Genomic DNA, 13,067 nt, shown 5'->3' on the forward strand with positions numbered 1-13,067 from the left:
GCTTTTCAGCCAGATCCGCATGCCTTAAGGGCTGATTCTGAGGCCAGAGTGCTGTTTAGGACATCTGCCATTCTATGGGTCTGCTGTGTATCTCACTTCCCATGTTGGATCGTTCCCTCCCTTTTTTATTCTATCAGCTAGTATTTGCAGACACTATTTTTGTTTATGTGATCCCTTTGGTTCTTAGTCCTATCATTATGATCAATTGTGAACAGCAATTGATCACTGGGACTAGTGAGATGGCATTGGTACATGCTACCTTGATCGGATTGAATTGGAATCCCCTGATATGTTTCTAACTCTACTGTTTGAGGTAAGCCAGCTTGAGCATGTCCCTCACATCAGATCTTATTTAATCCTTACAAAATCTTGTGAGGTAAAGAAACTAAGACTTAGGGTTAAATGACTAGCCAACATCATAAAACAAGCTAAAAGCAGAGGAATTTAAACAAGCATTTTGAGTTCAAGGCTCATGATTAAGATTTTTAAAAGTGTGATGCTCTTTCTCTCTGGAGATCATTCAGAAATTATAGTACAAGTTATCTGAAGTGATAATGGTAGCTAATGGATGATATGTTGTGTGAATGAACATATACATTAGACTCAACTCTGAGCAGTGTACTCTTTATCAATGCCTACTATTGAGTTAGAGGTTATTTTAGAAATTCTTCTCTTACAATATTTATCTTTCTCTGAAAATCTAACATAAAATTTTCTTTTATTTGTTATGATAATCTTATTTGTTTCTTTCCTGCTATCTGCTGTGTGTACCCTCTTTCATTCATGAACGGTTTTCATAAATGTTATTTAATCACTGTATCCTTTATTTTATAGACATGTAGTTCAAATCAGTACTATTAGTATATATGTATAAATCAGGGCTGGAAAAGTATATGTTATGTCAGTTTTCTTTTATCAAGTTATCTGGATATTTTGTGGTGTGCAGAAACAGGTGGGGGCCCTGGGGAGTAAGAGCTTGGAGGTAGGACAGACCTTTGAACCTCTCTGTTCTGTTATCAATACTACTGCTGTCCGAATGGGTATCTTAAAGCAGCAAGAATTTTACTACTATATTGGTCTTAATTTTATCCTCATCATCTTTTTAACACATCATCCTTGATATCAAAAAGGATGAAACGTGCACTGTAAAAGAGTAGCTGGGATAAAATACTGTCATCTTCGGTTCTTCTTGAAAACCTATAGTTGCTATATATGGAAAATGATTCTGCAGTAGTATAGTGAGAAGCAATTGCAAGGCATTAAAATGTAAAATTAAAGGGAAAATTTTTGTTGTCATGGTCCTATTGATATTGTTCATTTAGCAGGAAAATAAAAAATAGAGTACACAATGATTATACAACATAATTATGTACTAAGAGATGGAAATATACTAAATTTTTCTGCTGAAATTTATTTCTTTTTTAAAAGTATTTTGTTTAGGAATTCTGCTGTAAAATTACTTTTAAAAAGTAAACCCAAGTACGTAGTCCAATTTTCCGTGTTCTAGTCACTGAATAGCTACAAATTAGGCACCTTGTCTTGTCATGCTATTGCCTTAGGTGTAATTATTACATGATAGTTTTTGTTTATAAAGACATCTTATTGACTTAATTTTCTAAACTAATACAATGAAGATGTAAAGGAATACAAGGATTTTATTTGAAAATCCCTCATTGCTTCTTACCATGACTGCTTTAAACCATTCCCTAAGTCACTTTGTATGGCGCTGACACTTGGGAAGGCCCTCTCAGAAATCCCTGCGTTGGGGCCCAAGTCTGATTCAGGCCACACTGCTGACTTCCATTTCAAAGCCGGCTTCCTTAATGCCGAATTTTACTTTAGGTTAGGAGATTCAACTCCATTATTGTTATTGAAAAATATTTTGAGGGGCCAGCACTGTGGCGCAGCGGACTAACACCCTGGCCTAAAGCACTGGTATCCCATATGGGTGCTGGTTCAAGATCCGGCTGCTCCACTTCCGATTCAGCTCTCTGCTATGGCCCAGGAAAGCAGTGGAGGATGGCCCAAGTCCTTGGGCCTCTGCACCTGCATAGGAGACCCAGAGAAAGCTCCTGGCTCCTGGCTTCGGATAGGCACAGCTCCAGTTTTTGTGGCCAATTGGGGAGTAAACCATCAGATGGAAGACCTCTCTCTCTGCTTCTCCTCTCTCTGTGTAGCTCTGACTTTCTAATAAATAAATAAATCTTTAAAAAATATTTTGAACATTCTAGTTCCATTTTTTATATATTATTTTAATAATACTGGTTTATGGGGCCAGCATGGTGGCACAGTGGATTAAGCTGCCACCTATGACACAGATATCCCACATGAGCAGCTGTTCAAGTCCTGGCTGTTGCACTTCCAATCCAGCTCCCTGAAGCACCTGACAATGGTCCAAGTGCCTTGGCACCTGCCACCAACATAGGAGAGCTGGGTGGAGTTCCAGGTTCTTGGATTGGGCTTAGACCAGCTCTGGCTGTTGCTGCCATGTGGGAAATGAGCTAGTGGATAGAAGATACCTCTCTCTCTCTCTCCCCCTCCCTCCCTCTCTCTGTCTTTGAAGTAAATAAATAAATATTTAAAAAATAATAATTTAGTCAAAATTTATATGATATTTTGTTTCAAGGAGATACCAATAGCTGAATAATTTTTGTCTCATATTTATAGCTGTAAATTTTATGACTTAATAGTCTATGAACTAATTTTTCCCAAGAAAGCTATTATTTTTCTAAACTGGGTATTCTTTCAAATGTTAATATCTAAAGGCAGTCAAAAGTATATCCCACAGAATGTGGAGCCATCATTCCCACCAGCTTCTTCTCATAAACCTTGACTCCAAAGAAGTACTTCTTGTTTGCAAAATCATTCATTCAGCAATCTAGAATTGTCTTTTGAGTACATTCCAAATGCAGGCTCCAAACAATATTATGGGAAGATCATAAAGATAAATAAACAACAGTGTAAGATGTGAATGTATTCTCCTTGTAGCGGGAGTGTAGAATGTCTGGCCCAGCCTGGCCTGGGAAATCATTTGGTCTGGTGCTGCCAAGACAACTGCAGGTGGGATTCGAAATTGAAGAAATCTATAAGAAGAGAATTTTTAAGTTGACAATTTTGTGTGGCCCACAGATGATGTTATAAATATCCAAATGGCCATTAGCAAAACAAAATGTTCCCCGCCCCTGCCTAAAAGGCTTAAGGCACATAGGCATATAGTGTGTGTACTGAATGTCATCTGGCTTGGAATATAAGGAGCTAAAAGAGACAAAGGACAGGGGCAAAGAGGACTTCTGGCCAGGACAAACATAAAAAGCCTCTTGGGTTAAATCTTCAAGAATGAACATTATTTCCTCTGCTTGAAATGTAGAAGAGGAGGATATTTCATGCAGACAAAGTGGTTACAGGAAAATGTGGAGGTGCTGAAAATATGACGTGCAGAGCCCATGGCAAATAGTCTCCTGGAAGGTTATTCTAGTGCCTAATTGTAAAATAATCTGAGTGTCATTCTGAAGGGTGTACTTTATAAAGTTAGCAGTGTTCCAAGTGGATACTATAATCAAATAAGGCTTAATCTAAAATAAAACTGACGTTGGTATATAGCATATGTTGGAAGTTAGGTGGGAAGAAATAATGGCTTTGCTTAAATCTGAGCATTATTTCAGTGAAGGAATCCAAAGGCATGGTAATATGTCTGACATAGAAAAAAAGAAACAATATTTTCAGGGCTTCAGATTTGGAATACTCTTAGAATGGGAGCAACAGTAAAGAGTAGGGGATAGTCAGGAAATAAATAAATAAACATACATATATATTCATGTATATATATACACACACGTGCACCTATATAGAGGAAAAGATAATTAAATGTTAAATATATTAAGTCTAGCCAAGTTTCAGCAACCAACTTGTCATTACTGTCAGTCCTTGTACAGCACTTATAGATCATGATTTAAATATATATATATGATATATATATATGATGTATATATATGATATATATGTGGGGTATATATATATGGGGTATATATATGGGATATATATATATATATATATATATGAAAGCAGCTGTTTTCAGATATTGAGAGCAAATAAAAGCTATCTTCGTTTTTATGCTACATTTTGTTTTGTCTCTTATGTTTCAACAGGAACAGTATAAACAGACATTCCCATCACAGTTAAAGAAGCAGGAGTCATCCAAAAGCCTGAAGAAGGTTATTGCAGCTTTGTCAAATCCAAAAGCAACCTCTAGTTCACCAGCACATCCAAAACAAACATTAGAAAATACCCACCCTAACCCATTCTTAACAAACGCACTTTTAGGTAATCACCAACCAAATGGAGTTATTCAGAGTGTCATTCAAGAAGCTCCTCTAGCACTTACTACCAAAACTAAGATGCAGAGTAAGATCAATGAAAGCATTGCTGCTGCAAGTATCACCCCTTTTTCCTCACCTGTAAATTTGAGTACAAGCGGGAGAAAAACCCCTGGCAATCAGCCACCTGCAATGCCCTCTACCTCTCCTATACTGCATAATCAAGGGAAGGAAAAAGCAGTTGGCAATAACGTGAACACAGTGAAAACACAGCATCTCACCCATCCTGCACAGTCATTAGTGGAACAGTTTAGAGGAGCAGATTCAGACATTCCCAGTAGTAAAGATTCTGAAGATTCCAATGAGGATGAAGAGGAAGATGATGAGGAAGATGATGAGGAAGATGATGAAGATGATGAGTCTGATGACAGCCAATCAGGTTATTTTCTCTTTTAAAATTTGAAACATTTTTCTAAATGCTGTGTGAACTGAAACATTTAAGAGCTTCTTAATCCACATACCTATAATCATGTTCATTTGCTATGTTTCACACAGCTATGTGCATTTCTTTAATGAATAATTGATATTGGAAATTCCAAGTTAAATTCTCAGTTTATTCGTCTATTAAATAAATAATAACTGTGAAGTGAATATAAATTCATTAATTAAGAAAATTTCATCAACTTGCTTAATGTGCAATCAGAACCACTTATTGGTTCCATTTTTTACATCTTTGCTTATTAAAATGTGTAACTGTATATATTGAACAGAAGTAAAATTACTGTTACAGACTTTCACAAAGTACCAAAAGCCTAAATTCTTAAGAACGTCCATTGGTAACACAAGATTTATGAAATATCTTTGGAGTTTTGGGTATTCTCTGACTTAATTTTTATTCACTTTGTAGTTTCTTTTTTTTAAGAGAGGGGTTTGGAAACATAAAATACAAGGTCACTTAAATGTCAAATGCAGAGATGAAGTACACATACTAAAAGTTTGTGCATTTGCTACCAGTCAGCCACAAATTCAACTGTAAATTTTTTAGAATATGAAAAGGAAAATTTAGTCAATATATAATTTAAAATGTCTGTAAGTTAAAAAAAAAACTGCTTTCTCAGGGTAAAAAGAATTCTTCTGGATAATATTTTTCCTGGGGCTTCAGGGGAGGCAGGTAATAAATATGTGTGATTGACAGATAAATGTAACTTTCAAAAACTAGTTTTTATTAGATTAATGTAAGCAGATAGTACTAAATTGATCAAAACTCCACAAGAGTTGTTGTTCTGGGAACTTTTTAGGGTGCAGTCCAAGTGTGAGTCCAGTTTATCAAGTGTAATCCAGTTAGAGGATTTATGTATTTGGAACAACGAGTGCATTACACCTAGGACTGCATAGCTAGAAGAAACTTCAATTTTTCAGTCACTATATTGCCATACCATAGTTATTCCTATAAGGCTGGTTTTCTGAGAAACCTGATGAAGTCTTGTACCTAAATAGAAAAGCTGCCGCTGAATAAACCAAGAATATCCCTTAGAAAGTTTTATCCTGAAGTCCAAATGATAGGATAATGGTAGATCCAGACTGCTTTTTCTCACTCTGGACTTAGTTCACATCTGGAGGCATTGAACTCTGTTAATTTGGCTAGTCAGTTATGTTCTCTCTTTTGCCTTAGTTTCTAACACAAAGTTCAAAGTGTTTTTGAAGCCATTAAGCAGAACTCATTCATGACAAGTGTCATGTGAGAATTCTTTTATTATTAAAATGTGGAGTAAAACTGATACTTTTAAAAGAATTGTGAGGATTTATCCCCTGCATACACTGTACTCAAACAGTTTATCAGACAGTAATTTTTACATTTATTCTTTGGGAAAGTTGCTTGAATTCTCAGTTGCAGACACTGGTTCCTGAGCTACTCCATTGAGATACAAACTGCGAAGTATTGGTTATTATCTAGTTATAATATACAAGTGCTTCTTTTACTTCCCAGAATCAGATAGTAATTCAGAATCAGAGACAGAAGGATCAGAAGAAGAGGATGATGATGATAAAGACCAAGATGAATCAGATAGCGATACAGAAGGAGAGAAAACTTCAATGAAACTGAATAAAACAACTTCCTCTGTTAAAAGCCCTTCCATCAGTCTCACAGCTCACTCAACACCTCGTAACCTCCACATAGCAAAAGCCCCAGGCTCTGCTCCTGCTGCCTTATGTTCTGAATCCCAGTCACCTGCTTTTCTTGGCACATCTTCTTCCACACTTACTTCAAGTCCACACTCTGGTACCTGCACTTTATTTTTATTATTGTAAAGTGGAAGTCAAACCATGGCAAGAGTTTTTATTTATACAGTGTTCTGGAGATGATCTCATTGGAATCAAGTTGTTACAGCTAGATTTTAGGTTGGCAAAGAAAGGTCAGCATGTGTTTTCAAAGGGTATGACCCATTTCTGGTTGTTGGTTTTTGGATTTTTGCTTTTTGTTTTTTGTTTTTTTCTTTTCTGTGCTTCCAGTTTAAGAATCTGGTTGATGACAGCTCTTGATTTTGAATTTTTTCCTGCTTTTGTGTTCAGTTTGTGCTTCTAGAATATAGAATTCGATTGACAATTGGACTTTCTGTGCATTATGAAAAAGCTCACTTGGTTACTTAAGCTACAGTTGTATTTCTGCCCAACACATAGCCAGTGTCAATTCTTTCAGTGAGTAGCATTCTTATTCCATTAGCATGCCGCACCTTTTTTCTGTTTGACTTTTTATAAACTTACAGAGGTCATTATTAAAAATGTCTACATTTATATTCTAAAGCTATTCTCCTCATTCAATATCTTAGAAAATATACATGGATATGAGAAAATATTTTCTTGTTTTACATGTTTCTCTTTCTTCTTGGCAGTTTCTAATTTTGCTTTTAGTTATCACAAACCAGGATGATGTCCTACTAAGCTAAGATGAATTGATTTGTACATGAAATTTGATATTTGTCTTTGAAAATCTTTGCATATAATCATAATCCTATTCCTTTGTGCTTTAGATTAATTAAAAGACCTAGGACGTATATAGCCATAGAAATTAAATTGTCTGAAAATGTATGCGCCAGCTGATGAGATTTTCCAGCCTCTGGACACACTTTCAAAGAAAATGACTGTAAATAGGCTTGTTGAAACCTCTATCTGCTATTTCTCTCTGACTCCTTAAGCCATTTCTTTAATAACAAAATCAGAACACAGATAAATATTGATACTTTGGAGGGTTTTTTGTTTGTTTGTTTAGAGAGAAAGACAAGTTATTCTAACATTCAGAACAAAAGAAGAAAGGAAAACAACCCTGTGCCTTATACAGTATGTTTTATTGAAAAACCACCTAAAATAATGTATAAATTGTAGAAATACACTAATCATCCAAATCACCAAGTGTGTACTTTTTAAAGAAGAGTTTCTAAATTATCAAGAAATTGTTATCTGTATAAACTAATCTTTTATATCAACTGGTTGAATTCTCTTAAAGGCAATTCCAAAAGAAGAAGAGTAACAGATGAACGTGAACTGCGTATTCCCTTGGAATATGGGTATGCAGAATACAATCTCCTTTTTGCCTTTCCCCTGTATTATGCATGTTTGATGTATACTATATTTCTTTTCTATACTGACAATGAAATAAGTGCACATAGAATTTATTAGAGCAGAAGAGCCAGGGCAAAGAAGTTGATCAGAACACAGAAATTAAGCCTAATTGCTGCATGGACAGATGGCAGAGCCTAGATGGGATCATGCAGCCACATGGGGAATATGCCTGAAAAAGAACCAGGAGCAAGCTGCCTGGCAAAAAGCAGGATACAATTAAGACTTTCAGGAGTGTCTGTGAAGATGGAACTCAAGGGTTGTAAAAGGCACTGTGGTCAGAAATGAGGGACTTGATCACAGTTTGCCTAAAATGGTTTAATTGGAACTGAGATATTTCTGCCCCGAGCAGCAGAGAGCTACGTTTACTTCATGCTTCTCACCTAGAGCATTTCAGATAGGATAATACTCATTTACACTTGTTACTGAAATACCTCAGTACCGAAAGTCACTTCAGTTATGGTTTCTAAAAAATGTAATGGAGTTTAATATTTGTGAATTGAACCTTTGATTAATGTTTTATTTGAAGTATCTAAACTAAAAAAAAATCTTTTTAATGTAAATGAATTTGTGTTGTGATTAGAGATTTCTTTTTTTTTCTTTTTTTCTGTTTGCTAAAGAGCATGCATACTTTAACTTTGTAAGTTTGAAAGGCTTTTTGAAAATTAAGTATGTTGTAACCCTCATTTCTGTTATGTGTAGCTGGCAGAGAGAGACAAGAATAAGAAACTTTGGAGGGCGCCTTCAAGGAGAAGTAGCATATTATGCTCCATGTGGGAAGAAACTTAGGCAGTACCCTGAAGTAATAAAGGTACATACTTTTCACCAAGTAGCATACATTTGATGCCTATTAAGCATGCTTGTATAAAAAAAAAATTGCACACCTTTCTCAGATAAAATTCCTTGATACAAAATATTCTCTTGTGTGGGACTAATGTACTTAACCTAAATGAATCTGCTATAAATCCATAGCCCGTTTACGCAAAACGTTAGTGTCCTGAAGCTAGCTGTACTTCAAAGCTGGGTTGTCATTATTAAAACCTGAAGTGGAAAAATATGTGATTTTTTCAGTATCTCAGCAGAAATGGAATAATGGATATCTCAAGGGACAATTTCAGCTTCAGTGCAAAAATAAGAGTGGGTGACTTCTATGAAGCCAGAGATGGACCGCAGGTATCCACTTTTTCAAAAGTACAGTCTTTGAACCAAAAAGTAGTACCATAACCTAAATGAAGTAAATTTCACTACACTCTGGAGCATTGCATTTTGTTAGTTCATTGGTGTAGCTATACTAAAACTTTGTGGTAACACTCACTAAATCCTCAGGTAACTGTTTCAGTAACAAGGAGCTTTGACATACTATCTTTTTTCCTATTTCAGTAAATGGTTTCCTGTTTATTAGTTCAATCAGTTTTATAGTACATGACTATATAAAAGGATATGAATTTAAATTGGAAAAATAAAAAGTATCAGTTCCCTGAAAATTAAACAGTTTTTTAAAAAGCTAATTTGGGGGCAGCATTTGGCACATTGGTTAAGATGCCACTTGGGACTGTGCCTCCCATATTGGACTGAATGGTTCAGATCCCAGCTCTGCTTCTGATCCAGCTTCCTGCTAATGTGCACCTAGGAAAGCAGCAGGTGATAGCTCAAGTACTTGGGTGCCTGTCTCCCAAATGGGAGACCAGAATGAGTTCCAAGCTCCTGGCTTTGGCCTGGTCTGTTGCTGACAATGGGGAGGAGTGAACCAGCTAATGAAAGATTCCCTCTCTCTCTGTATTCCCTCACCTCATATCTGTGACTTTTAAAATAAACAAATAAGAAAAAAAAATTTAGAAAGCTAATTTGAATAGGTAAACTGTAGCTATTATTAACAAGTTCAAAAGAAGATAAATGTACCCCTAGGACTGGGGGAGGATCTTGTGCATTTGATTCTGATACACTACATAATGCATTTTTAGTAGCTTAGCCATTTTTCTGTTGTTATTCCTTAAAATTAGGTGAGTGAAATGTCTCTTTTTTGCAGAAATTAAAATTTTAAACCAATCATGCACATACCTGAACCTCAGTCGCCACAGCAGTCTTTCATCTTGTGGGTTAGGATCACCTCCTCATCAGTCAGCAAGAGGAATCCTTCAAGGATACCTCATTTCCAGTGTTTCTTTATGATTTCTCCTTTGCTCTTCAAATCATTCAGCTCTATATAATTATGATCCCTTTTGTTTAGCTTTATCAACTCCATTGAAAGAGGTTCTGGCTAAGGAGTGATGAGATCCAGATTCTTATTAACCCATGAAATCGTTTTGTGATTCCTAACATGATAAAATAATGCCTCTTTTCTATTCGAATTCTTTTTCTGCCAAATGGGAGCATAATAACACTTCTGCCTCAAAGATTTATGGTAGTGTTAAAAATGAGATCATATGCATAAAAATGTTTTGAGAAGGTTAAAAGGCACAGCCACCTGAAGTTGATGGTTTCCTTCTTGACTGGCATTTCTCTCTTTTAGCCTTTCATAATACACAGAAATGAATTTCTTCTGCCAATTAATATTTTCTTTTCAAATAGGCAGACTTCTTTCAATCTATATTACCCTCTAATGCTATAGTTATAAAAATGAAAATCATTTTTCATTGTGTGAGAGGTTTGAGAGTTTAGAAGATTAAGGGAATTTCCCAAAGTCACACAACCTCAACAAAGCAGAAAAATAACTAGAACTAAAGATTTCTTAAAAAGTGTTCTTTCACATACATACATAACCCATTTTCCTTTGGCAGCCCCAACTTTAAAGGAATGAGTTATGTTCAGATCTATTTGTTTCCATGTGAGCAGTTCTAAAATGACAAAATATATTTGTCTGAGGTTTAACTAATTTAAGGAAATATATTCTAAAATTTTTATATTTTTCTTTTTACCTTTTACTTAAATTGAGTTATGCCTAAAATGTCAGGAGTTATTAGAATTTTAGTGAACCAGTACTATTTTTCGCATTCCATACATAAAGGATCAGTCTTTTTTTTTGTCACAAAACATATTAAAAAGCAATGTTTTTCCTTTAAAATTCTTTCTGTTTGTTAATCTTTTGGTTAATGGTTCCAAATGTCAAACATTGCTTTATGTTTTAGGTTCAGTAGACTTTTATTCTGAGAGGAAAGTTAATTGCTATTCAATACATAAAGGATTTTTGGTTTTGTATCACTGATAATTAGACTTAATCTATAAAGCCTCATTACACAAAGCAGTATGTTCTTTGACATCCATTCACTTTTTATTAAACATAATCAGTGTTTTCCAAATGCATATTGTCTTGTTGAGATCAATTCCAATCAAGGAAATATGGTAAATTACTAAAGTCAGAATATGTTAAGCTGCCAACATTTCATCAGAGTGCTAGGGGAATTATAAACAATTCTGAGAGCACTTCTCTCAGTTAAAACAATTAGTTTTATTTAATTTAATGGATTTACTCTGGATACTTTTAGAGAACAGTTAAAGGTAAGTAATCCCCAAAAAGTATTTGCTAATTAATTAGAGTTGCATAAAATTATAGAACCATATACATTTTATTTATTATGTGATTCATATGTATAAGCATATGGTTAATTGGAAACATGTAATTATAAAAGATTATTTTATGAAAATAAATAATGACATTTTCTGCAGGAACTGAAGCATGAAATAATTTTTACATTTATTATTTTGTAATTGTTTTTCAGTATAAAGAGAACAGATTTCACATAGTTCATATATACAGTATAAAGTATATAATGGTACTTCTCTCACTCTGTAACTTCCTCCCTCCTCCTCCTTTTCTTTATTTTTAAATTTTTGCGATAGCATATTTTTTGTTTACTTGATAGTCACAGGCTTAATGCTGCACTGAGGAGTTCAGCAAGTAAAAAATAGAAAAACCACTGTCCAGCAGGAATATAGACAAGGGCTATAAACAATGAGCAAATCCCAAGATGTCAGTTTTGCTCATATACATTACATTTTTTTTTGTACTCTATATATTAACTATCAGAAATGAGAGAAAATGTGATACTTGTCTTTTTGAGTCTGGCTAATTTCATTAAGTGTAATTATCTCCAGTCACATCTGTTTTGTTGCAAAAGACAGGATTTTCATTCTTTTTTATGGCTGAATTAAGTATTGCATTGTGTATTTATACCACATTTTCTGTATCCAGTCATCAGTTGATAGACATCTGGGTTGATTCCATATCTTAACTGTTGTGAATTGAGCTTCTGTAAACATGGGAGTACAGGTAACTCTTTCAAATACTGATTTCATTTCCTTTGACTATATTCCCAGGAATGGGATGGCTGGGTCATATGTTAGACCTGTTTTCAGATCTCTAAGGAATTTACATACTGTCTTCCATAATGGTTATACTAGTTTACATTCCCACCAACAGTGTATTAGGATACATTTTGCTCTACATCCTTGTCAGCATGTGTTATTTTTTTATTTTTGGATGATAGCCATTCTAATTGGGATGAGGTGCAACTTCATTCTGGTTTTTGTTTGCATTTCCCTGATGGCTAGTGATCCTGAGCATTTTTTCATGTGTCTGTTGGTCATTTGTATCTCATCCTTTGAAAAATGTCTGTTCTTGCCCTTTGCCCACTTCTTAACTAGATTGTTTGTTTTGTTGGAGTTTCATGAGCTCCTTATACATTCTGTATATAAATCCTTTATTAGTTGCATAGTTTGCAAATATTTTCTCCCATTCTTTCAGTTGCCTCTTAACTTTGTCAAGTGTTTTCTCTGAAGTACAGAAGCTTCTTAACTTGATGCAAACCCATTGGTCTATTTTTACTTTTATTGCTTGTGATTCTGGGGTCTTACCCAAGTAGTCTTTGCATATTCCAATGATGATTTCAGGTCTTATGTTTAGATCCTTGATCAACTGTGAGTTAATTTTTGTATAGGGCATGAGGTAGGGGTCTTTTTTTTATACTTCTGTATGCAAGATCCAATTTTCCCAATATTATTTGTTAAGAGAATATCTTTTCTCTAGGGAATGATATTGTTTGTCAAAGATTAGTTGGTTACAGATGTGTGGATTAATTTCTGGGGTTTCTATTCTGTTCCACTTGTCTACATCTCTATTTTTATGCCAGTACCATGCTGTTT

The 13,067-nt window shown here is 34.8% G+C and overlaps 1 protein-coding gene across 50 annotated transcripts in view; it reads left to right on the forward strand.

The window, feature by feature from the left end:
* Positions 1–13,067, forward strand: part of BAZ2B (bromodomain adjacent to zinc finger domain 2B) — a 456,715-nt gene that overhangs the window by 343,130 nt on the left and 100,518 nt on the right. For 27 of the 50 annotated variants that reach the window (XM_070070785.1, XM_070070790.1, XM_051849455.2 and 24 more), the window contains 5 exons: positions 4,146–4,752; positions 6,301–6,594; positions 7,816–7,876; positions 8,631–8,739; positions 9,000–9,101. In XM_070070785.1, coding sequence (XP_069926886.1) covers positions 4,146–4,752; positions 6,301–6,594; positions 7,816–7,876; positions 8,631–8,739; positions 9,000–9,101 — 1,173 coding nt within the window. The remainder of the gene's footprint in view (positions 1–4,145; positions 4,753–6,300; positions 6,595–7,815; positions 7,877–8,630; positions 8,740–8,999; positions 9,102–13,067) is intronic. The other 23 variants (XM_070070796.1, XM_070070793.1, XM_070070795.1 and 20 more) reach the window with 3 other exon arrangements.

The sequence above is a fragment of the Oryctolagus cuniculus genome, chromosome 3 (assembly GCF_964237555.1).
Source record: "Oryctolagus cuniculus chromosome 3, mOryCun1.1, whole genome shotgun sequence".
In the NCBI taxonomy this organism is placed as follows: domain Eukaryota; kingdom Metazoa; phylum Chordata; class Mammalia; order Lagomorpha; family Leporidae; genus Oryctolagus; species Oryctolagus cuniculus.